General features: G+C 52.0%; 9 protein-coding genes across 9 annotated transcripts; 7 read left to right on the top strand and 2 right to left on the bottom strand.

The window, feature by feature from the left end:
- Positions 1–29: 29 nt before the first annotated feature.
- BDZ99DRAFT_520522 (uncharacterized protein) lies at positions 30–2073 on the top strand (the record flags this gene model as incomplete). The annotated part of the gene is made up of 4 exons (XM_033725537.1): positions 30–65; positions 148–537; positions 591–832; positions 882–2073. 4 exons carry the CDS (start codon positions 30–32, stop codon positions 2071–2073), a joined length of 1860 nt encoding a protein of 619 aa, XP_033577417.1.
- A 179-nt stretch (positions 2074–2252) lies between these two features.
- On the bottom strand, positions 2253–3196 carry BDZ99DRAFT_312369 (uncharacterized protein). The gene is made up of 3 exons (XM_033714274.1): positions 3084–3196; positions 2826–3033; positions 2253–2765 (listed from the first exon to the last, which is right to left on the bottom strand). Exons 2-3 carry the CDS (start codon positions 2997–2999, stop codon positions 2433–2435), a joined length of 507 nt encoding a protein of 168 aa, XP_033577416.1. The 5' UTR covers positions 3000–3033; positions 3084–3196; the 3' UTR covers positions 2253–2432.
- Positions 3197–4768: 1572 nt separating this feature from the next.
- On the top strand, positions 4769–7675 carry BDZ99DRAFT_312358 (uncharacterized protein). The gene is made up of 4 exons (XM_033714273.1): positions 4769–5158; positions 5221–6058; positions 6116–6451; positions 6598–7675. Exons 1-4 carry the CDS (start codon positions 4900–4902, stop codon positions 7352–7354), a joined length of 2190 nt encoding a protein of 729 aa, XP_033577415.1. The 5' UTR covers positions 4769–4899; the 3' UTR covers positions 7355–7675.
- A 398-nt stretch (positions 7676–8073) lies between these two features.
- On the bottom strand, positions 8074–9157 carry BDZ99DRAFT_520519 (N-terminal nucleophile aminohydrolase; the record flags this gene model as incomplete). The annotated part of the gene is made up of 4 exons (XM_033725536.1): positions 8074–8275; positions 8352–8601; positions 8713–8870; positions 8934–9157. The coding sequence occupies 4 exons, from the start codon at positions 9155–9157 to the stop codon at positions 8074–8076; spliced, it is 834 nt and encodes a 277-aa protein (XP_033577414.1).
- An 829-nt stretch (positions 9158–9986) lies between these two features.
- Positions 9987–11633, top strand: BDZ99DRAFT_386930 (enolase; the record flags this gene model as incomplete). Its single annotated transcript, XM_033715496.1, has 7 exons — positions 9987–10110; positions 10175–10231; positions 10291–10487; positions 10542–10684; positions 10736–11176; positions 11229–11457; positions 11508–11633. The coding sequence occupies 7 exons, from the start codon at positions 9987–9989 to the stop codon at positions 11631–11633; spliced, it is 1317 nt and encodes a 438-aa protein (XP_033577413.1).
- A 486-nt stretch (positions 11634–12119) lies between these two features.
- Positions 12120–13278, top strand: BDZ99DRAFT_312164 (cyclophilin 1 short isoform). Its single transcript, XM_033714272.1, has one exon. The coding sequence runs from the start codon at positions 12366–12368 to the stop codon at positions 12915–12917; it is 552 nt and encodes a 183-aa protein (XP_033577412.1). The 5' UTR covers positions 12120–12365; the 3' UTR covers positions 12918–13278.
- A 2599-nt stretch (positions 13279–15877) lies between these two features.
- On the top strand, positions 15878–18835 carry BDZ99DRAFT_476608 (HET-domain-containing protein; the record flags this gene model as incomplete). Its single annotated transcript, XM_033722068.1, has 2 exons — positions 15878–18127; positions 18176–18835. The coding sequence occupies 2 exons, from the start codon at positions 15878–15880 to the stop codon at positions 18833–18835; spliced, it is 2910 nt and encodes a 969-aa protein (XP_033577411.1).
- Positions 18836–20026: 1191 nt separating this feature from the next.
- On the top strand, positions 20027–20239 carry BDZ99DRAFT_387462 (uncharacterized protein; the record flags this gene model as incomplete). Its single annotated transcript, XM_033715521.1, has 1 exon — positions 20027–20239. A coding segment is annotated over one exon (213 nt), but the record flags the coding sequence as incomplete, so codon positions are not given.
- Positions 20240–21272: 1033 nt separating this feature from the next.
- Positions 21273–21800, top strand: BDZ99DRAFT_520513 (uncharacterized protein; the record flags this gene model as incomplete). Its single annotated transcript, XM_033725535.1, has 1 exon — positions 21273–21800. The coding sequence occupies one exon, from the start codon at positions 21273–21275 to the stop codon at positions 21798–21800; it is 528 nt and encodes a 175-aa protein (XP_033577409.1).
- Between the last annotated feature and the right edge of the window lie 1298 nt (positions 21801–23098).

The raw sequence follows: 23098 nt of genomic DNA, 5'->3' as shown, positions 1-23098 counted from the left end.
GTATTACTTAGTCCCGATGTCTGGACAGCATGGGTAGACAGGCGTATCTGACCCGCTTAGCTTTGGTGAGTATGCGCTGCGCAATCGCTGTCATGTCTCTCATTCCTCTCTATTCACATCCACAAACTAATTTATTCGTCGTTACAGGGACGCTCTGCCTTCGAGGTCCAAGACCAGAGCGGTTTGCAAGCTTTGCAAAATAGCCATCCCCAAACCGCAGAGTCCGAACCGCTCACGACTCCCATCAATTACTACGTGCAACAATATGATGAGCGAGGGCACCCAGTAAATCCAGCTTCTCGCGAACAGGGACGGATTTTGCGGGAGGCGCAGAACGATGTTCTCGCTGCCATTGGAGTGGTGGAGCGCCGTACTCTACCGCTGTCAGAAGACGACATTCAGTTGTTGTGCAAGAAGATAGATATTCTGGACACAATGGAGTCGGAAAATAACGCTGGAGATCTTGTGGCAGCTGTATCGACATTGGCTGATGTCCTGTGCACCTGGTGGATCGGATCGCTCAGGGATCGGATCTTGGTGAGTCTGATATGACACGGTGGAAAATATCTAGAATCTGACCAAACTTTCAGACTTTTCAAATGCTGCCCGGCATGCACTTCTCGAATCTCGTCTGCGCTCAGTATCAGTCTGCTGGGTTCTGGACGTTCTTCTGCACTGGATTACCTGCCCATATTCTCTGGTCGTCCGCATATCAGACCACAACTAGCCTGGTGGGCAGCTTGAGACTGATCGACCGCTTTCTACTATGGAACCAGCCGTCTAGACGTACAAGAAGACTTATCCGCCGGTGGAAACCCACGATAAACGAGATGTAGGTTGCCCATTTCTCTGTCACATGTGCAAGACTAACGAGGAAACAGTTTCCAGGGGGTAGCCAAAGTCGCCTTTTTCCCGTTGTACTATTATTCTAGTCTTCAAAGACTACATCTTGTGCCTATTCGGCCGTTTCTTCCTCCCTTGGAATCGTTTATACCTTTCATGCCAGCATCGCCTATCCAGAGAGTCCCAGTCCCATCTACTTTTACGCGAGAATCAGTCACGACTTTCGCTGTTTCGTTGCTTGCGTCTCCGCTACTACTCTTCCTCGTTGAAGTCTTCATTGAGAGGCGGGTCTATGGCGTCATATACGATGCCATAGAGTCAAGACGGGTAGAAGCGGGCACTACAGAATTAGCGCACTCCGAGGAATATCCCAAGCCACGGACCGCAAGATTCATTGGCCTCAGTGAAACGCCCTGGGGAGTCTTTGGAACCGCAGTAGATACAATGCTAGGCTATCTCCGCCGAGCATACATCTTCGACGACGAGCTCGATGGTCGCCGGACACCACAGGAACGCTATATAGAGAGAGAGCTCGACCGAATCCGCGCCGAGATCGACTTGGGGAATCTACGAATCAATAATATGGAACGGCTGGATATTCCAGTGGCACATGCTGAGAGCGTTCTACAGCCTGTTGATTTCGGCGGCTCCGATGCAGGCCAAGTTGCTATGCCTCTCGATCCGTCTAGGCCTGTCTCCCCCGTATCACAAACAATCTCTGAAGGGAGCCAGGATGCCATGGACCCAAGCGTTCGAATTACTTCCAGGGAGGAGAATGACGGCATTGTTGAGTTAGAGGTTCGACTTCCTCAATTAGCATCCGTTACGCACGAAGAACTCGCTGCCAACGCTTCAGCACCTAGAGTAGACGATGGCGCCCAAGGCGGCGACGGTCGGCAGTGGATCTTCCCTCGAGCAACGAAGCTTTCGACGGAGCCAGGCCGAATGTTGGGGTCGATTCTGAATAGCCAGATAGTGACCTGGGCAAGGATGCCACTGCAGCTAGCCGGATTGCGGTTGATGGCTGCAAGATTCCAGGCCACTGATCCTCAAGCTCTTTTTGGAAGATCTGTCCAGAATCCACTTCTCGGCTTAGGCACTGTCCGTACCTTTGAGAGAGTGCTCTTGTGTGGAGGGATTGAGTTCATGGGAAATCTTGCAGTCTGGGGCTGTGAGTGCTGCGTTATCGCGTTCTTGGGCCAGGCTTGCTATAGGTGGGGGAAGAGTTGACGCATGGTGGAGAACGTCGGACGACGAAGGTACAACAGGAGGGAAGTCGTCTGTGCACACGTTATGTCTCTGGCTGCAGTCCTCCGACCTCGTATGAGGCTGGTCATAGGACGGGAGCTGAATGGGCGACTATCTGTACAGGCCTTGGTTGAGGACTAGATGGCCATCAAAGATTGATCTGTCCCCATTAAAGCCTTCTGCCGCTCGTCTGACCTGATGATGCTTCAGTTCACCTTGTATAGTAACAAGGAGTATGCACAGATGAACAGCGAACAGCTGACTGTCCTGATGCATGCAAAGGAGCTAGCTTTCAGCCGTCATATTGGGTAGCTCATATCGAGCCATCATGATGTGCGCCGCTACTGCCATCTTGCCATAATGTTAAGACACGGCCGCGTGCTCTTCTCATCCATGTATTCGATAGCTAGCCCACAATTCACATATACAAAGACTTGATATACTGTCCCAGATCTTTGATACTGCGCTGAAAGACCCGCAGCAGTGGCATCAAGAGTGCACACCCCAGCGTCCCGGCAGTGGATGAGGCTTAGCTCCCCCCTCGACTCGATGCAGTGACGCAGCTCTAGATGCACGCTGGAGATCGACGTGCGAGCAGACAGGGATGTACGGAGGTAGCTCCTGCGCAGGGCGGCCATCGCTTCCGTCCAATGAGCGTGGAAGGCGACCGTGTGCTTTCCTCATTAGTCAGGTGGGCATTCTCTTGGGCTGGCGGGAGCGGGCACGATAAATACTGCAATGCTGCCGCTGTTTTCGCGCCGTGGACAGAGTTGTCGACATCCCCTCAGCACGCTGGCCATCGTGTGAATGGCCTCGCGTACCAGCACCAAGGAACCTTCGCAACGGCCCGGGTGCAAGCAACTCCGTAGTGTGGCGGTCCTTGGCTCGGAGTACGTTGCGGGCCACATTCAGTAAGCCCGCAGCACGATGGACTCTACGACGCTGGTTCCCCTGTCTCAGCATATCTAACGCGACTAGACACAGAACCATACCGCCCGAGCCACCCTCCATCGATTATACTCAGTGCCGGGCAGCTGATGCGACTGCCAACTCTCTGGCAGAATCAAGATCACGACATGAGCAGCGTGGGGGAAGAGCAGAGAGCAGAGTGTAGAGGGGACATGTGCGCGGTGGACTCGTCGAATCGGTGATCCGGCAAGAGGAGGCTGCAAGACGCTGCATCTGGACGATCCTACCTAGAGCCGCAACAACGGCATGCATGCCGCTGCCTACAGACCGACTGTACGACTGCAATGACCCCTACGTCAAGAACATGGGCCAGGATCCGGCTTCATGGAGCAGCATTGCTAGAGGGCGGTGTGACACGATCGATGGAAAGCCTGGAGCATGACGGTGACGGTGACGACAACGGCATTGGCTTGAACCCTCACACCCCCCTCGCCTCCATCACAGGCATCGCACGATACGGCCGGTCACGCGCGGCGGCCACACCTGCGACGACTGCGGCGGATATGTACTCCCATCATTGGCGCGTCAACCCCCTCGCCATCACTTAAGACGACCCACGAGGTAGACGCTTCCTAGTCCGGGAGCGCGTTGTTCTCCGGAGCCACGCCACCGAAGTGACTGGCAACCAAGAGCATAGAATGTGCTGATGGTCGTGGCTGGCTCCGTTGCTTTTTGATGAAGAGGAGAAGGAGGATCGAGATCGCGCAGAGTTTTGTGGGCTATGGCTGAGTAAGCACGCTCGGACCAACCAAGTCAGGTGGTCGCTTAGAGCCTCATAAGGCGGGACTGACTGCGGCAAGTTTGATCCCCACTCCCGTTGCTGTTCCCGAGGTCCTGTCTGGGGCTGCTCACGAGGGCACATCCTGCGCGGTCCCGGCCCTCACTACATGTTGCTCTAGACTGTCCATGTGCTTGGCCAAGTCTGACGGCCAGCTCTCCGGGCCCCGACACGTCATCCCCCGCAGCAGACGCATTCGAGGTGGTGCTATGATCGAGTTTGGCTGCTTCATCGAGGAGAGCAATAGATGCACCAATGAGTGCCGCGCTATACATGGCCAGCTCTCCTGGCGTCCCTGGTCCCCAGCCCAGCGGTCTTTCGCCATCCACCCTGCCCTCGCTGTGGGAACTACCCCTTGCGATCGGCCCTGTATCGCCCATCAGCATGCAGAGGGCGGTGATGTTGGGTAACGGCCCGATATACGCGCCACCATGCAATGACAGTCCATCGGCAGTGGCGAGACTCTGGAGTTTACCCCGACGAGCATGCAGCCAATAGCCGACCCTGCCGTCCCTGCCGTCGCTTTTAGCGCAACGTCACTCCTTGGCGCAAAATCGCTTGGCTTTTCGGCGGTGACGGACTCGTCTCCGATGTCACGACCTGCCTTACCACAGCATTCACATTTCACAGTATACCACCGCCGCGGCCGTCCTTTTCTATATTGACATGGTGCAACCCGACCGTCGGCTCCTCCACGAGGCTTGTATCTACCCTCCAAGCCTCAAACCGCGCCTACCATGAGTGCGAGGCCCATACTCCCACTGCCGTCCAACTTCGCGGCCCAGCACTTCCAGCATGATCAATCGCCAGACCGTCCCGACCAGCCCCCAGGCCCGAACCGCCCGACGTATGCGAAGCGTGGCAAAATCACGATAGTCGCGTGCGTACCCTGCCGCAGGAGGAAGACAAAGGTCGATAATCCTCACGCTCTTTCTGCCCAGCGCGCACTCTCCAGGCCCTCCCCCCCAAAGAAAAAACTGACAAGCCTCGCCATATAGTGTGATGGCAAGCGGCCTGCGTGCTCGCAGTGCATCGCCCGAGAGGGGGCCTGCCTGTATGACATGACTGACGAGCAGCGCCGGCTCACCTTCCTGCGAGACAACGTAGAGCATCTGGAAGAGGAGAAGAGCGCTCTGGAAACGCTCGCCAATGCGCTTAAGACCAGTAGCGAGGATGAAGTCACCAAGATCATCAACCAGCTTCGCAACAGTCCCGACGTCCACATCGTTGCGCAGTCCCTCCGGGGTCGCAGGTCCTTTAGTGTCAGTGAGCGACCTGAAGGCTCTGTGATCAGCAACGCTGCCATCAGCACCACTGACTGTAAGACAACCGCCTTCCATCTTAGCTCTGATCGCGGTTACTAAATTATTCGGCCCTTTTAGATGACTCTACTCCAACAAGCCCTGTAGATGTCTTCAGCCGACTCGAACAGTACGAAACTCTTGTTCGGAAAATCACTACAGCTTCCCAAGCCGACTTAAGCGAAATCATCCGGCGCCTGCGATCTCACGACAATATTAGTGTCATACTTTCTTCCATCCAGACTGAGAGTTTGCTCCAGGTCCTAAGCACCCGCGACTACGAGGTTACCCCAGGGATCGAGGCCGATTACTCTAGTCGAGAGCAGATGTTCGGTTTGGTAAAAGGAGCCCATGCCGCAAACTCTAGCCGAGCCCCAGATGCACACGCGCCATTGGTAAACCAGCAGCCTTGGACATCTGTGTCAAATGACTTTGAATTTATTGAACACCTCTTATCTCTCTACTTCTCGTGGCAACACTCATTCTTCCAGAGCTTTCCAGAAAAGCTTTTCCGAGAGGACATGGTCACAGGAGGAACAAGGTACTGCTCTCGACTACTTGTCAACGCCCTGTGTGCAACTGGATGTCTGCTATCTCGTCGACCTGAGGCACGACGTGACCCCAACGACCCAAAAACCGCTGGCTTAGACTTCTTCGACGAGGCTGTGAGGCTGTTGAACGAGACACGAATTTCGAGCATCCCGACCATCGCCGCTCTGTACTTGTTGTGCCATGTAGAGGGCAACCGAGGCCAGCTTAGCTCATTATGGATGTATAGTGGGCGTAGCTCTCGGATGGCGCTGGATATCAACCTACATCTACGAAGCGATAAACCATCATTAGAACATCCTTCTGCTGCTGCGAGTAAAGAAGAGGCAGCCAGGGTTCATGCCTTTTGGGGGTGTTTTATTGCTGACCAGTAAGGACTTGCAACATCAGGGGGTGTGTATAGAAACGTTTGAACTAACATGCTCAGGGTCACAAGCTTTACTCTAGGTCGACTTCCCCAAATATCAACGAACGCCATCACCGTTGAACTACCACCGATCGATGATGAGGTAGACCAAGAGCCCTGGCTGGCTTACGATATGCCTAGTGGGAAAAGGCCAGGGGCTCGCTCCACCACATTCAACCAAGTCGCTGCACTATCGAAAATTGTCAACTCGACGCTTCAAATGTTCTTTGCACCTGCTCAAATACTCAGCGGCACTACTCTCCTCGATGAATATCAAAAGTACTTGCAATGGTTCAGCCGACTACAGGACCTCGTCTCCAGCATTGACGATGCCCCTCCCCACATTCTGTGTCTACAGTAAGTCTCCCCGAACCAACGATACCCTCGCATCATGGTGCTCGATGTTTAGTCCCTCGAGTCATCCAAATTTTCATTGAATCTGAACTATACGCATTCTTGCGTTCCTCGAAATCTTGAATGTAATTTCTGACACGAATTTCCAGCATGTATTACCACGCTGCCGTCTTACTACTCTTTCGCCCTTTCCTCAAAGCTCAATTCACCGAGTCGAAGGTTTCCCCACGTGAGGTGTGTCGCCAATCCGCAAATGCTATTTCCGACATCTTCGCTCAACATCGCCGACTGTACGATCTTGTAGGCATACACACTTTCCAAGTGCACTGCCTTTCAACAGCCTGCACCATCCACATAATTAATGTTCCTACTATTTCGAGCACCAAATACCTTACCGCGGCTTGTAACAGTTTCCAAGATCTTGTACACCGCAACGAGTGGGCAACAGGATCTCTCAACATCATCAAAGGGCTAGTCCAGAAGTGGAATATCATTCTACCACTGGAAGCCGAAACAGCGCTTTACCGCAACCAGGACACCATTTCCAACTTCGACTTCGGATCAGGCAGTCAAAGCGCTTCTAGTGGTGCTCCCTCGGAGCGAGGATCAGCGCCATCCTTCTCAGAGAAGCGCGCCTTGTTCCGCAGTCCGTCCTCGCAGGTCATGCAAAAACGCCAGCGCTTGGCGCCTCGCGAAACGGGCCATCAAGTAATGAACTACCTGTTCGCTCCGTCCCCGAACCAACCCGCCCCGCTACTCGGCCCCATGCACACCAGCACGTCGGCGGAAACAGAGTGGAACGACGAGCTGAACATGGTGGCGCAAGGCTTCGACGGGTTGAATTTCCTCGGCGACGACTGGTTCGATCCGTTCATGGGGTTCCAGGGGGAGAACAGTGCGCTTTGACTTTTGATTACTGAATAAGGCTACTCGAATGCATCAAGCATCAACTTAGCCTGGCATTCCACCGTGGCCAATTGGCATGCTTACTGTTCATAGTATTCGACCTCAACACGTTTCAATGCACTTCAGACTGTATGGCGTTTTAGCGTCTTGATGGGGATCATTCGTCTGGGTCATGATTTCATGACGCGAAGGACGATGACACGATCGGTTGGGTCCTTTTATTTTCCCACACAACATCTTGTACGACAGACAAGTACTAGGACATCGATTGATGGTTTAATGGATAATCCGGTCTTTTCGTCTAGTGGAAGCCTTTCTTCGTCTTGCTCTATTGAAGTTTCGAATTAGGGGCGGGTGGATCCGGAAAATTGTATGTCTATTGCAAGGACTAGATTGGAGTCTATGGCATGGCTAGCGATTAGACAGTGCCCCGCATGGATCTTGATACCAGATAGTAACACAGTAGTAATTACCTGAAGTCTGGCACTCAGGATAATTTCCGATTCCCTCAGGACTGGAACATGGCTCTCACATCAGTTGTGATAATGACGTGGGTTTCATAGTTATCCAAACCGCTTGTTGTGCAGGACACCCTTAGTTCCATGCAATGGTGATGTCAAAAGTAGTATTTCCGACCTCACGTTAAATATCTACCCGAAAAACGCCCAAACCATGCCGTCGACATGACGCCCCGCTCCGACTTCCTCTGCCTGCCTGCCTCACGGACATGCCACGCTGTGGTCGTCTGCGTACTCCTCTTCCCGGATGCCGTCCTTCGTTATCACTTTGACCAAGACGCCCTTGAAGTCGACGGGCAAGCGGCGCTTGAGCTCGTCGGTGCACATGCGCAGGATCTTCATGCCCTGCTCGAAGGTGATGTCCGGGTGGTGGTGCTTGTCGAGGATGGAGAGGCAGTAGTATCTGTGCCATATCATCAGTACTTATAATCCATCCATAGGACAGCCATATTTGTATTGTACAGCGCACGAGAACTTACTGCGCGTATCCGTGTGCAGCATATGGCAGCGGCGCCAAGCTCGCTAGGTAGTCGATCCAGTACAGCGACGGCTTGTCCGTGATCTGGTCGTAGCCGCCGAGCAGCAGGTTCACGGTGTAGGGCTTGCGCGAGCGCAGCGCGCGGGCGAGCTCGCCGCGCACGAAGTTTGCGGTCGCCGAGGGGGACAGGTCCATGGCGTTGCGCATGGAGTAGAGCTGGATGTTTGCCTGGATGTACTCGGCGAATTGGACTGTAGATTGCTGTGTTAGTGAAGGCGTAGCTTGGCTTATGCTGGGTGGGCGGAGAGAAAAGAGGAATCGGGTGTTGTCGACGATATGAGGCCGTTAGGACTGGTACGTACTGGTATCGCCAGCCTCGCCCGAGAACGCCATTAAGGAGTGTGAGTTGAGAGCTCTGGTCTTGTCGTCGGAGGCCTTGAGAATCGTGGCACCTCGCATCGCAGCCTTCGATGCGGCGACGATGGTGAAGTCTTTGCCGGTGATGCCCAGAAGAACCTCCCTAGTGTTATGGTGAGCTCTGTTCAAGCAAACGGAGAGGGTATACTTACATGATGGCAAGTACGTAGAGGAACTGTAAAGACGAGAGCTATGTGGTGAAGGAGAGCTAGATGTTGGGGTGGATGGAGTAAGAGCGGTGAGGATGAGGTCCGCCGGCGTGTCGTCGATGGTCTGGGCCCTGGAATCTGAGGTCGAGGAGGAGATACGGTAAATATCAAGCAGGCTCTGGCGGTGGTGGTCTCTATGGAAGGCAGCTCTCTGTACTCGCGTCCGGAAAATGCTTGGCATCACGTGGGATCTGATAACTTTCCACGTGCCTCCTCCTCCGGGCTTTCTTCCTTGTGCACAACTCCATTTCGCAACTCGCAGCTTGCGTGAGAATCATGTCTAAGATTGCTCAGTAAGAATTATAGACTGTTCCAACAGTTTCATTCAAGCTCTTGCCAGCTTGTTGAGGCAGGTCAGATACTGGTGGACTATTCTAACCTATACAGATATTCAACAGACCGCTTTTCAATAAAGAGCAGTAAACCTCTCTAGAGCATACACAAATGTAATGCTGGCAATGCGGTTCAGATACACTAGCAGCACTGGTCCAAAGTCTACATCACGTGAACTTCTTGGAGCGATCTCGGTGATGTCGTATCTGGTAGGGCTGTTTTCCGCACGATTCTCATTCGATCAGCACAGACCGGCGATTTAAAACACCCCACCAAGGTTTGACACCCCTCCTCAACCATTTCGGAGACCTCTTTAGTTCCACGTCACCGTGCCCTCCAAACACGAGACTTTCTTATCCCACGGCCTCCCTCATTTTGCGACGATAAATCTATCACGTAAGTCTCGTCTTTTCCTAATTCCCTCAATCCGCGGCCGAGCCTGGCCTCCAATTGGAAGCACATGCCAGCGCAGACTCCCCGCCGGGAGCGCGGCCTTATCATCCTAAAGCTGCTTTTTCTTTCCCCCATTGCAACCATTTGAAACGCAACTTAGCACCTGACATCACCTTTCTTCAGCCTTATATAAATCTCATCCGACCCCCCAGGTAAACACTGAGCAATTACAACTGCACCACACTTACAACACCACACTAACACTTCCTCCTTCCTCAGACATCATGGCTATTTCCAAAATCCACGCCCGTTCTGTCTACGACTCGCGCGGCAACCCGACTGTTGAGGTTGACATTGTCACCGAGACTGGCCTCCACCGCGCCATTGTTCCCTCTGGAGCTTCCACAGGTGCGCACACTGCTTCAAGGACGGGAGGAAATGCATCGGGAACAACCGGCTGATCGGTCCGCAGGTTCACATGAGGCTTGCGAGCTCCGCGATGGTGACAAGACAAAGTGGGGCGGAAAAGGTAGGCCCTAGATAACCAGCAGTCGGGCGAGAACGGTACTGACGCATTCCGTTTTCTAGGTGTAACCAAAGCCGTCGGCAATGTCAACGACATCATTGCCCCGGCCCTCATCAAGGAGGCCCTTGACGTTAAGGACCAGTCCGCGGTCGATGCCTTCCTGAACAAGCTCGATGGAACCACGAACAAGACCAAGTTGGGTGCCAATGCCATTCTCGGCGTCAGTATGGCTGTTGCAAAGGCTGCCGCTGCTGAGAAGGTGCGTCAACCTCACAAAATGGAATATACGGGTGTATGGGCTTACATTGAATAGGGTGTTCCACTCTACGCCCACATCTCCGACCTCGCTGGCACCAAGAAGCCCTACGTCCTTCCCGTCCCGTTCATGAACGTCCTCAATGGCGGTTCCCACGCCGGTGGGCGTCTAGCATTCCAGGAGTTCATGATTGTGCCTTCGTAAGTCGCGTCTCTTGGTTGGCTCCCATTCGAGTGCTGACCATAGTCCAGAAAAGCCCCAACATTCACCGAAGCCATGCGTCAAGGTGCCGAAGTATACCAGCTGCTTAAGGGTCTCGCGAAGAAGAAGTACGGCCAATCTGCCGGAAACGTTGGCGACGAGGGCGGAGTCGCTCCGGATATTCAGACCCCAGAGGAGGCTCTCGACCTCATCACTGAGGCCATCGAGGCCGCTGGCTACACCGGAAAGGTCAGTATCGCCATGGATGTCGCTTCCAGCGAGTTCTACAAGACAGAGGAGAAGAAGTATGATCTAGACTTCAAGAACCCGGATAGCGACCCTACCAAGTGGCTCACCTACGAGCAACTAGCCGATCTATACAAGCACCTCGCTACCAAGTACCCCATTGTCAGCATCGAGGACCCCTTCGCTGAGGATGACTGGGAGGCATGGAGCTACTTCTTCAAGACCTCGGACTTCCAGATTGTTGGGTATGTAATTTGCGACGTGTATGGATCGCTCATTGCTGACAGCATTCTTTAGTGATGACTTGACCGTCACGAACCCCACTTTCATCAAGAAGGCCATCGAACTCAAGTCCTGCAACGCTCTTCTCCTTAAGGTCAACCAGATCGGTACGATCACGGAAGCTATCCAGGCTGCCAAGGATGCCTTCGGTGCCGGATGGGGTGTCATGGTCTCCCACAGGTCTGGCGAGACTGAAGATGTCACCATTGCCGATATCGTCGTTGGTCTCCGCGCTGGTCAAATCGTAAGACTCCATCCTAGCTCCATTCTCAGAAAGAGGTCTAATCAGCGTAGAAAACCGGTGCCCCAGCGAGATCTGAGCGTCTTGCTAAGCTCAACCAAATCCTCCGTATCGAGGAGGAGCTCGGCGACTCGGCTGTGTATGCTGGCGAGAAGTTCAGGACTGCCATCAACATCTAAAGTGTCCACGTACGCATGATCCACAGAGGATCTGCTTCAATTGGATGCTTGAACGCGCCCCGAGAGGACGGGGGATAGTCATTGCACGACTGCGTTGAATGTAACGTGAATAAATTGGTAGAACCAAAAGCGATGCAAATTTCAGACGTGTTGAGTCCAAACACTGCCTATCCTTGATTCGCACTAGCGTGATACTCACTCCCACCGTCGCAGAACCATTGCCAACAAGAACAGACATCATTCCGAGAGAGAGACGCCCACGCAATCAGCAACACTCCACCAAGCCTTGTGAGTAGACTTCATTGTGACTCATTCTCCCGTGTATGTTTCAGACTGTCTGTGTGTTGCCCTGAAACCGCAACGTTGAAGCTGTGCCACTTCCGAACGAAACATACGAGGCTCCCTATCCGCTTGGCAACTCTTCGCCACCCGATAGAATATACCACCGCCACGCATCGGAAGGATCATATCGGCATCGTACCAATACTCCGACATGCTTGGGTGGTATTCCCTTGCTGTGTAAGTGGTTTCTACTCATCCTTCCATCAATGCTGCCACTACGGACAGTATTTTGCTCCTCCCATAGGTCAGTTTTCCCTATTTTAGAATCTTTCCATCTTTTCGTCACTCATACAAACCACTCTCCAAATATCATAAATAGACAATGCTCTCTTCAGTCAATTGTCCTGGTCATAAAATAGAGCCAGCTACGTTTTGTGCCAGTACCCGAAAATGGTTACCAAGTGCTTCTTCGACTGTGTCTGGACTGGTCCCGAGGTCGGAATAGGCCCCAAAAACGATGTCACCAAGTTAGGCGATGTGAAAAACCAGTTCGGTCGCATCATCTTCCTGCTCCTCGACGAAATCGCCCTCAAGACGACCGAGAATTTCCGTGTCCTATGTACCGGCGAGAGAGGCTTTAGCTATAGAGGATCCAAATTCGACCGCATCATTCCACAGTATATGCTCCAAGGAGGAGACATCGCCCACTACGGTACCGGTGTCTACGGTCAGAAATTCCCCGACGATCAGTTTGGGTTACAGTTCAATCAGCCCTTCCTCTTGTGCATGAGCAACACTAGCCCCGGAACCAACAGCTCCCAGTTCATCATCACCACAACCGTCACTAGCGGGCTCAACAACAAGTACATTATGTTCGGTTATATTGCGTATGGTGACGCTGATTCAGTGAGGGTTATCAGGGCTATCGAAGCCTGCGGGAGCAACTCTGGGAGCATCAAGTACAGCCACACACCGACGATTACCAGTTGCGGCCAAATCTAGTTGTTTCAGAGGGGTGCGTCCATCAGCGGCTGGCTAGAGGGGGCATGGTGACACAAGGCCCGGAAGTCGAAGGGGATTCGCAACGATTAGTGAAGGAGGAAATATCCTAGATTTCAAAGTGCAAATTGATCATGTTATCGGTCTTCGATATTGTATATCTACTTTCGGCTCATCTAATCTTCACAGTCCTGGTTACTGACAACAAGTTTCAGGCAGAGCATCCAAGACTTTTTCAGCAACATATCCAGAACACCAGAAAGCGAGCCGCTTGAATCTATGTTCCTTATCTCAAAATTCGACCATGTACAAGCAATCCTTACGTCTTAACTTTGTTTCCAGCGCGCCAACTCCGTGGTCTGAGACATCATTCTTCTCATCAGCATGCTTGCGGCGCTGTGTACCACTGGTCTCATTACAATATTATTAGAGGCAAACATCCAAGGAAAAATGGTAAGTTCAATAGGGACTAACATTTCAAAGTTTGCTGAGATACGAGACGACCTTCGGTGCTATCACTAGAATAACTCATTTTCGTTGCCGAAAATCTTGCAACCCATGGTATAGGGTCAAGTGGAATGCCATTTTGCCGCTCTATCATTACCAGGACGTATGTTCTTCTTCAACCTCAACTATAAGGTCGAATTCCAAGAAGCTTAATATCCAATCGCGCGGCATGATGAAGGTTCTCTTCCTCGCGACGTTCGTCTTCACCTCAAGCCAAGCTTCGATCACAGCGACTACTATCGACTCTGAGGAGTGCCGGAACGACGATGTCTCGACGGCTACTCGACTCGAGCAACCTCTGACCTGTTCACCAACATTACCCATATCCAGCGTACTGATCACCGTAACATCAGACATCACAATCACGACATGTTTGCCCCGAGAGCAGAGCGCGACGGAGTCGATCACGTATTCCACCACGTACGAAACATACAAAAGTCAAATCCAAGCCACTGTAGTATCCTTTGGAGCTCTAAAGGAAGGCCAGAGCTCCGTACCTACTACAGTACCGAAGTTTCAAGGATGCATTGCCGAAGCACACACCCCCAGCGACCTAACGACCACTGCTGGTGAATGTAACGAATGCACCAATGGACGTCTTCCGCTCACCACTCCTGTCACTACATACATGAATATCTACACCACCTATTATCCATACCTCTGTCCGACGGGATGGCCAGTCGAAGTACACGGTCACCGAAACATGCGCCGGCGAGACTCCGCTTTGCCACCGCACATCGGGGTATCTACCCCCGGGCTTCATTTCAACGGTGACCGTTTGCGAGCGGTACCAAAATGGACCAATCACTGCTACGATCACGATACCGCGCTCTTCGACTGAGATAGTTGATAGGCTCGGAAGCTGGAAAGACCAAACACATTCGACTTTTACCAAAGAAACGAGTAGCAATGTCCCCGGCGACGACTACAACGACGACAACGACAACGCACAAGCGCCAGAGTCGACACAACGGAGTATTTTCCCGGATGCAACCAGAACTGTGTTCGCAAACGCTGCTTCCCGATCGATTACTCGACTAATGCCAGAATTCTTGACGTTTGCTTTCACGGCCATGGGGACCTACCTGCGATGAAACTGGTTTCCATCACTGAAAGGAATCTCAGTATAAGCCTGCTAACGTCCGTCCCTAGGTGGCGCAACACCCACCGTGCCGCACAATATAAGGGGTACATTGACTTCAAACAACTCAAGCTCTCTGCACACATCGATATTTCCTGTAACTTTGTATAAGTCGTTTGCTGTGGCCATCCTAGAGCCCTTAGAACCTCTCCTACGGAAAAATTACGTTCGCATCGTCGCCTGAGCGCCTGATTTGCGGAGAGCCTTCTTTTATGGCGTAATCGAATTCCGCCACAGCACCACTATCGAGCTCCCATCACTCCTGATGCTCATAAAATGGCCTTATCCGAGCCTTAGAACCTCGCTACCATACTAGGAAGTCATCATCAGCCTTATGGCTGCTGTTGCACGCAAATTCATGCAAGGTCGCCACCCTGGTCGGTGGTCGGAAGCAATTACTAATCCAGCTAGGACAAAACGACCCCGCACGTCTGACATAAGCAACGCGGTGTAATTTACTTATGTCATCCAACAAGCCAAGCTTGTGGCTGTAAACGTGTGGCTAATTGGGACCTTAGTACCTGTGAGGCGCCTACAGAGTATATAGATATCCGGCGCCCAGCCTCGTGCTGGCGGGCTGCCAGCCGCCTGCGTGAGGCATGCTAGTCACGTGCTCGCTTGGCGCTCGCCTTAGATAGCCCGGATCTCACGATCCCCCGGATTCTCCAAGAATTCGTCTTGTCTCTATCTCAATTGATCTACGTAGCTACGGTTATTTCCATCTAAATTCCATCAGAAGCTCCCTGCCGTGAACCCCCTCTTACAGTACCCCACCTTATGTATCCAGTTAGGCACTACTAGCCTAGGCACGTGATTTGTCACGGTACAAGAAGGTACTTTTCTACCACAGCTTAAGCTGACAAGGTTATAGCTAGAGCGGGTCGGCCCTCCTCCCTGCTAGTGTCACCAAGACGTCCGTCCGCCCCGAAATATATAAGCACATTCGTCCAGGAGTCGCTTGAAGTCGCCTTCCGCAGTCTGACGGCTGCATGTCAGCCTTATTGCGCCACGCCGACGATCAGTCCCCACCCCGCCCGCAGCTGAGCTGTTCTCCCTCCCTCTTTCACCAACCCAAAGACGCGGCAAAGCAGAATAGAAGTTGCTCACAGCACTCTTGCGCGGCCTCGCAATCAGATGCGATTCTGTGGTATGAATCCGCGCCCTATCTCTTTGTTTTCTTGCTGACCTCAATAGCCTAGGGGTGCTATGCTCAGCAGAAGAGCCAGCCGTCTTCTCGTCTCTTCGGCTAGGCTGCCGCGTTTGCACCGACCGAGATCCATTCTTACCGCTTGCCCGTCAAGCTCTATGCGAAACAATGCGTCTTTTGAGACGCTGCGATAATGGCGATTTCAGTCTTACTCAGTTCAGCGACGAGGCTATTCCTCCCTATGCCATACTTTCGCATACATGGGGAGAAGATACTGAAGAGGTCACCTTCGAAGACCTCACAAACGGCGCCGGCAGGGACAAGCCTGGCTACGAGAAGATCTGGTTCTGTGGAGAACAAACTGCACAAGATGGCCTGGAATGGTTTTGGGTAGACACCTGTTGCATTGATAAAGCAAACAAGGCTGAGTTCTCCCACGCTATCCGGTCCATGTTTCGCTGGTACCGCAACGCAGCGCGATGCTATGTCTACTTGTCAGACGTCTCTAGTTCCTCTCTTGAAGCCAGCGGAGAACCGAGCCCGCCGCTGTGGGAATCAGAGTTCCGGAAAAGCAGATGGTTCACTCGAGGCTGGACCCTTCAAGAGCTTGTTGCCCCACGCACAGTCGAGTTCTTTTCTTGTGAACAGCGCAAACTTGGTGACAAGATATCGCTAAAGTCACAGATCTATAAAATCACAAGCATCCCACATGCAGTGCTTGAAGGAGCCCCTCTTTCTCAGTTCAACATTAACGAGCGGTTGCGGTGGAAGGAACACCGAGAGACTAAACGCGATGAAGACGAAGCCTACTCGCTGCAAGGAATATTTGGTGTTGACCTAGCGCCTATATATGGCGAAGGGGCAGCGGGCGCGTTTAGACGCCTTATGGACGAAATCTCTAAGCTAGAAAGATGCGTTCAAGACATACATAGCACAGATCCGCGTGACGATAAGAAGCGCATTGAACATACGAAGGGCGGACTGATAAAAGCCTCGTACCACTGGGTTCTCGACAACATCCACTTCCAGCAATGGTACAACGACCCGCAGAGCCAGCTGCTGTGGATTAAAGGTGATCCTGGCAAGGGCAAAACAATGCTGCTCTGCGGCATTATCGACGAGCTACAGAAGTCGATAGCTAAAACGGGCCTCGTGTCCTACTTCTTCTGCCAAGCCACCGACTCGCGCATTAACACCGCAACGGCCGTACTGCGAGGGCTGTTGTTCTTACTGGTTAGCCAGCAGCCGTCGCTCGTCTTGTACGTTCGGAAGAAGTACGATCACGCGGGCAAAACCATGTTCGAGGATGCAAATGCTTGGGTTGCTTTGACCGAGATCTTCACGGACGTGCTGCGGGACCCGAGCTTGAACGCTACATATCTGATCATCGACGCGCTAGACGAGTGCGTTACCGACTTGCCAAAGCTGCTCGACTTTGTTGCAAAGCATTCATCTGTGTCTTCCCGCGTCAAGTGGATTGTCTCATGCCGCAACTGGCCGGACATTGAAGAACAACTAGAGCGGACAGGCCACAAGGTAAGGCTGAGCCTCGAGCTGAATGCAGAGTCTGTGTCAACGGCTGTCCGGACCTTTATCGAGCAAAAGGTGTCTCAGATGGCGCAGCAAAAGAAGTACGATGAGCGAACCCGAGACTCTGTGCTAGAGTATCTGGCGTTAAATGCGAACGACACCTTCTTCTGGGTAGCGCTGGTGTGTCGAAACCTCGAAATGACGGCTAAACGGAACGTGCTCAAGAAGCTTAACTCGTTTCCGCCTGGACTGGACTCTCTATATAAACGGATGATGCAGCAGATCGGCAAGTTGGACGATGCTGAACTCTGCAAGCAGGTGTTGGCGTCCATTGCGCTCGTGTACCGGCCAATCACGCTGAAGGAGCTTGTGGCCCTTGTCGAACAGCTGGGAGAAATAGCTAATGACCAGGAGTTGCGCGAGATTATTGGCCTCTGTGGCTCGTTCCTCATCCTGCGAGAAGATACCATATACTTTGTGCATCAATCGGCCAAGGACTTCCTCCTCGCTCAGGCAGCTGAAGAAGTGTTCCCATCCGGAAGGGAGGATGTTCATCACGCCATTGTTGCCAGGTCACTCGAAATAATGTCTAGAACCCTGCAGCGGGACATGTACGGCTTAAAAGCGCCAGGGTATCCTGTCAATGACATTAAACAGCCAGATTCTGATCCATTAGCAACGTTGCGCTACTCGTGTATCTACTGGGTCGATCATCTCTGCGAATTAAATGCCGTGTCTTTAGCGAGCCATGCAGGAGACCTGCAAGACGGAGGCGTTGTCGATATGTTTATGAGGGAGAAGTATCTTTACTGGCTAGAAGCTCTCAGTCTTTGCAAAAGTGTGCCGAAAGGCATAGTCTCGATGGCGAAACTACGGTCGCTGGTTCAGGTATGTCCGCAATAAGCAACTTAGTTAGATTGTTCTGACAAAACCTAGGGAAGAGGAAACACAACTTTATTCACTAAGCTTGTTTATGATGCGCATCGGCTCATCATGTATTACAAAGGAGCAATAGAGAGTTGCCCTCTTCAGGCATATGCGTCTGCGCTGTTATTCAGTCCAATAAGGAGCTTGGTGAGAGGGCTGTTTCAGCATGAAAAGCCGAAATGGATCACTATCATGCCAGCTATGGGTGAGGGATGGAACACGTGCCTGCAGACGCTTGAGGGCCATAGCAGCTTGGTCTACTCAGTGGCCTTCTCTCACGACTCAACGCGGCTGGCGTCTGCGTCATACGACCGCACAGTCAAGATCTGGGATGCGAACAGTGGCGAGTGCCTGCAGACGCTTTACGTTGGCAGGGTGCTCATGCATATGTCATTTGACACCACTGGTTTGTATCTTTACACTTCATGTGGGACTATCAGTATTAGTGCAACTCAATTAGTTCCCACAACAATTGCGACACATCCTCAGACTCCAGAATACAAAGGCCTGGCTTTAAGTTCAGATGGAGCATGGATAACACGCGATTCTAAGAAGGTACTATGGCTACCGTTGGAGTATCGGCCATCATGTTCTGCAGCAGTGGTGGGGAAGATGCTTGGCATTGGTGTTAGGACTGGAAGAGTCTGGATATTCGACATGTCAGCCTAACATAGGCTAGAGCATTTGTATTGAGATGATTTATTATCTTTATTTTCTTTTATATCTCTATTTCATAGAGGGCCGGGGATCGAGATGAATATATACCCTCCTAATTTGCCACCGCGAAGCTTCGAGCATTCTTTATTATAGAACCACATGTTGCAAGGGTTGCCACTTGAATATCAGCAGAGACGAACGCATTAATCATGCTAGTAGGGAGGACGGCCGACCCATTCCGACACACTCTTGTCAGCTCAAGCGGTGGTGGAGAGGTACCTTCTTGTACCGTGGCAAATCACGTGCCTAGGCTAATGGTGCTTGATTGATACATAAGGTGGGGTACCAAGGCTTCCGCTTACGGGTAGGTAAATTAGAATCCATGTTGCGACCACGTTTGGGGTGAAGCCGCATTTGCTAGCAGTTGTAGACAGGTAGCAACAGGTAGCAACAAGGAACGGCTGCCAAAAATAGCCAGTACGTGACCATTTATGGTTGTTTCTGGAAGAGCGCCGCATTTTAAAACATAGCGTAAAATATAGTATAATATCTAATACCTCCCTATGTAAGCGCTATAAACCCTCATGCCAAGACATATGTAATGGGCTGCGCCCTGGTGGGTGCTCCTACGGCTCGGCCTCCGTAGCACGGTGCTTGCAGAGCCTCAACGGTGGCTAAGAGGCTGAGGACGGAACCGACCTAGCGTCGTACGAGGACGAGGCTGGGCAGCCCCCTTTTCCGCCTCGTGCCTGCCCTGCTTCCCTTTTTCCTTAGATACTATTATTCTTCTGTACCTAGGATACAACGCGTACACGTTAGTTGCCTCTTGCACCCTTCACAACATACTATAGACGTCTTCGCACGGATAAATCCGGAATGCATGTTTCCAAGAGACTTTTGCCTCAAAGCTTGGAAATATCTTCTTTTATCCTAGAACTACTCAGTTCAATACTCCGAAATATGAAATTTAGGAGATAGTCGTGGTGTAGCAGGGATGTACGGAGGTTCCCTTCAAAAGTTTCTGCCGCGCTAAAAACGCCATGGCGCACGCTAGACGTTAGCCTACGCCACAAACCGTCTAGCCCCTTCCTATACGGGCCTAGCGCCAACGAAAATCCGCCACGTCAATGCCAAGAAACCCCTCCATCACCTGTACACTCCACTTTCTGATTTGATTCTCGTCCACCACTGTGCCAATAAACTATGTACGACAATGCTACAAGGGCGCAAGCCCTTACGCTTAAGGCTATGAATGTTCTTTCTGACCAAATTACTGCCATCACTGGCATGTCAGAGCGCACGATTCGGGACGTTTGGAAGAGGGCCATAGATCGCGGCTGGAACCCCCAACAATCGCTTAAAGTTCTTGACATATACGTGCAAGATGCACCTCGCTCTGGCCGGCCGACTGTACAAACCCCAAGGAAGATTGCAAAGATGGAGAAGTTAATTACTAAGAGCAGAGCTGGAAGGGAATTAAATACTTACCAGCTTGCAGAAGAGGTGGGAATCTCAGCCACGACTGCATGGCGCATTCTTCGCCGCCACCTTAACATGCGGAAGACGAAACTTACACGGAAACCTGGGCTACAGAAGTGGATGAAGCAGGAACAATTACAGTGGTGCCTTGACTATCAACACTGGACTCTTGAGGACTGGAAGAATGTTATCTGGAGCGACGAGACGGCCTTTGTAGTTGGCCAGCGCCGTGGAGGATATTGTATCTGGCGTCGGTTAAACGAACGGTTCTTGCGCACAATAATACGAGAACGCTGGAAAGGATACTCAGAGCTTATGTTCTGGGGCTGCTTCTCTTATAATCGCAAGGGCCCTTGCCATATCTGGCACCCAGAAATAAAGGCTGAACGCGCTGCAGTAGACAAAGATCTCGCCGAGCTTAACAAAACTATTGAGCCTATTGCACGGGCAGAGTGGGAGCTAGAGAATCCTCTATCGCGCCTTGGGGCAACACGCAACCGCCCAGGCAGGAAGCCGAAGTGGCAGTTTACACAGGATACTGGAAAGCTTACAAGAGGCAGTGGAACAGGCGTTGATTGGTATCGCTACAAGAAGGAGATCTTAGAGAAGAAGCTTATCCCATTTGCCCAGCACTGCGCGCGCGATCGGCAGGGTACAATTGTACAGGAAGATCGTGCTCCTGCGCACGTACATCATCACCAAGCAACTGTCTACGCCGCTGCTAAGGTCCAACAACTTCTCTGGGTTGCAAATTCCCCAGATCTCAACGCGATAGAGCCTGCCTGGCCTTACCTTAAGCGCACAACTACAAAGAAGGGCGCGCCAAAGTCTAGGGCACAAGGAGATAAGCGGTGGCGGCAGAGCTGGAAGGATATGGAGCAATGGCGCTGCCAGGCCTGGATTCAACGGATTCCACGACATATCCAAGAGATAATTAGGCTTGAGGGCGGCAATAAGTATAGAGGGCGCTATGGAGAAGACTCGCCATTTGAAGCGCCCAGACAACTGGGCAGATGTTAACAATGACAACAACAACGACAACAACGACAACGACAACGACGACGACAACAACAACTGGGTAGATGTTGATAACAATAAGGGCACTAAGGACGCTGAGCAATCACCAGAGGCTGCATCAAGGAAGAAGAAACACAAGGAGCGCGCAGAGGCAGAGCGCCTAGTGGCCCTGACATCTTCAAGACTAGCAGGGCATCAAAAACAGAGCAAAACCCTGCCAAAATCTCGAAAACGAATGCTCGTACGGTCAGGTTCATATCTGCAGAAAATGACCCGTTGGCTGCACAAACGGAGCTGCCATATAGCCTACCTGGCGCGCCGCGCCGTACGCGCTCAGCTACTAGGGCAGCAGCGAACCAGACTCATTAAACTGGTGGAGCTACACCAAATATACGAGTCTCGGAGGGGGCAGGAGAGGTTATCAAGTAGCTACATAGTTGTGTGCCGAGCTGGTGGCGTTTGGTGGCGTATTGAGGCTTAAGCCACATTTTTTAGCGCGGCAGAAACTTTTGAAGAGAACCTCTGTAAAGCTAATGCCGTTCCAGATGCTCTGAAAGGAATAATCGACAGTATCCCTTCGCCCGCTGGTTTACGTCCTCAGTTATCGATAAGGATTTGGCCAATCAGAGGCTCTAGATTCGGCTCCGTGATGAGAACTGCACCCAGGTAAAGCAATTTAACTGCTTGTAGTTACTATATACAAGCTAGTCCGTGGAGTTGAGCTTGGCCAGGTGGTCCTGCCAGCCGGTGCAAACAGAGCTATGCGCACCGGCAACCGTACAGAAAGGAATGCGACACACAGAGCACCCAAATCGAGTGGCGCGTACGTTTGAGCACGGGCTTGGCGGCAAGCGAGGACGCCAGCGGGCGAAGGGATAATCAAGAACATTGTAATTTTTTAGCTGCACACTAGTTTCCTACGCACACCCCCCTTTTCGCTATTTGCACACCCCCCCTCTTGGCGCTTCACCACCTTCTGATTGGCTCGGAGCAGCGCGGAGCTTCCTCCGGGCATTCACATTTACCTCTCTCTACACGTGATGCTATACGCGAGGCCGTACGTGAGCTCGTATATGAGGCTATACGTGAGGCTATACGAATCGGCATGGCTATACAGCTTCTCCGTTTTGCAGCTTATTCTTTCTATTTCCTTCAGCTGTATATACAGTTGTACGTGAGGCCGTATATAAGGCTGGTAAGTGATGCTATACGTAATGCCGTACGTGAGACCGTACGTGAGGCCGTACGTGAGGCCGTAAGTGATGCTGTAAGTGATGCTGTACGTGATGCCGTATGCATAGCTAAATGTGCAGTGCTAATATGCCTAGGAGCATGCCGAAACTATCAAAACGTCGCCTTGTAGAGGCTCCTTTCCATTAAGCCTGGCTCGCCTGCATTGCCGCCTATATTGTCACCAGCATTGCCACCTGCATTGCCACCTGTATTGCCACCTGCGCTCGCTTATTTACTTCTAGAGGAGCACGAGAGGAAGCTCCGAAGAGTCGACCCGGCCGCTCCAGCCAATTAGGAGATCAGACGAGAGGGGGGGGGGTGCGTGGAGGGATTAGGGGGTGTGAGATTATCAACGCCCGTTTCCTAGGGAGAAATATCTGAAGAATAATAGTAAGTTAACGATAACTTGATGGAATGGCGAGGGAGAGAGTAAGATGCCGAAGCAATAAATTCGTTGCGGCATGGGGAGTGTTGCGCCACACAACTCAGGTTGCAGCACTACAACCTAGGATCAACAACTCATATGCCAGAAAGCTACTCTCCGAA

The sequence above is a fragment of the Mytilinidion resinicola genome (assembly GCF_010093595.1).
Source record: "Mytilinidion resinicola strain CBS 304.34 unplaced genomic scaffold BDZ99scaffold_9, whole genome shotgun sequence".
In the NCBI taxonomy this organism is placed as follows: Eukaryota; Fungi; Ascomycota; class Dothideomycetes; order Mytilinidiales; family Mytilinidiaceae; genus Mytilinidion; species Mytilinidion resinicola.
Note: the sequence above shows the minus strand (reverse complement) of the source record. Positions and strands in the feature narration are given on the sequence as shown.

Bases quoted from the DNA above. Each gene is read 5' to 3' on its own strand.
- BDZ99DRAFT_312358 (XM_033714273.1), top strand. From the start codon at position 4,900: ATGACTGACGAGCAGCGCCGGCTCACCTTCCTGCGAGACAACGTAGAG. The intron at 5,159-5,220 runs GTAAGACAACCG...CGGCCCTTTTAG, and splicing joins TGCCATCAGCACCACTGACT to ATGACTCTACTCCAACAAGC. The intron at 6,059-6,115 runs GTAAGGACTTGC...TAACATGCTCAG, and splicing joins GGGTGTTTTATTGCTGACCA to GGTCACAAGCTTTACTCTAG.
- BDZ99DRAFT_312164 (XM_033714272.1), top strand. From the start codon at position 12,366: ATGGTTACCAAGTGCTTCTTCGACTGTGTCTGGACTGGTCCCGAGGTC.
- BDZ99DRAFT_312369 (XM_033714274.1), bottom strand. From the start codon at position 2,999: ATGTGGCCCGCAACGTACTCCGAGCCAAGGACCGCCACACTACGGAGT. The intron at 2,766-2,825 runs GTATTTATCGTG...TAATGAGGAAAG, and splicing joins AAAACAGCGGCAGCATTGCA to CACACGGTCGCCTTCCACGC.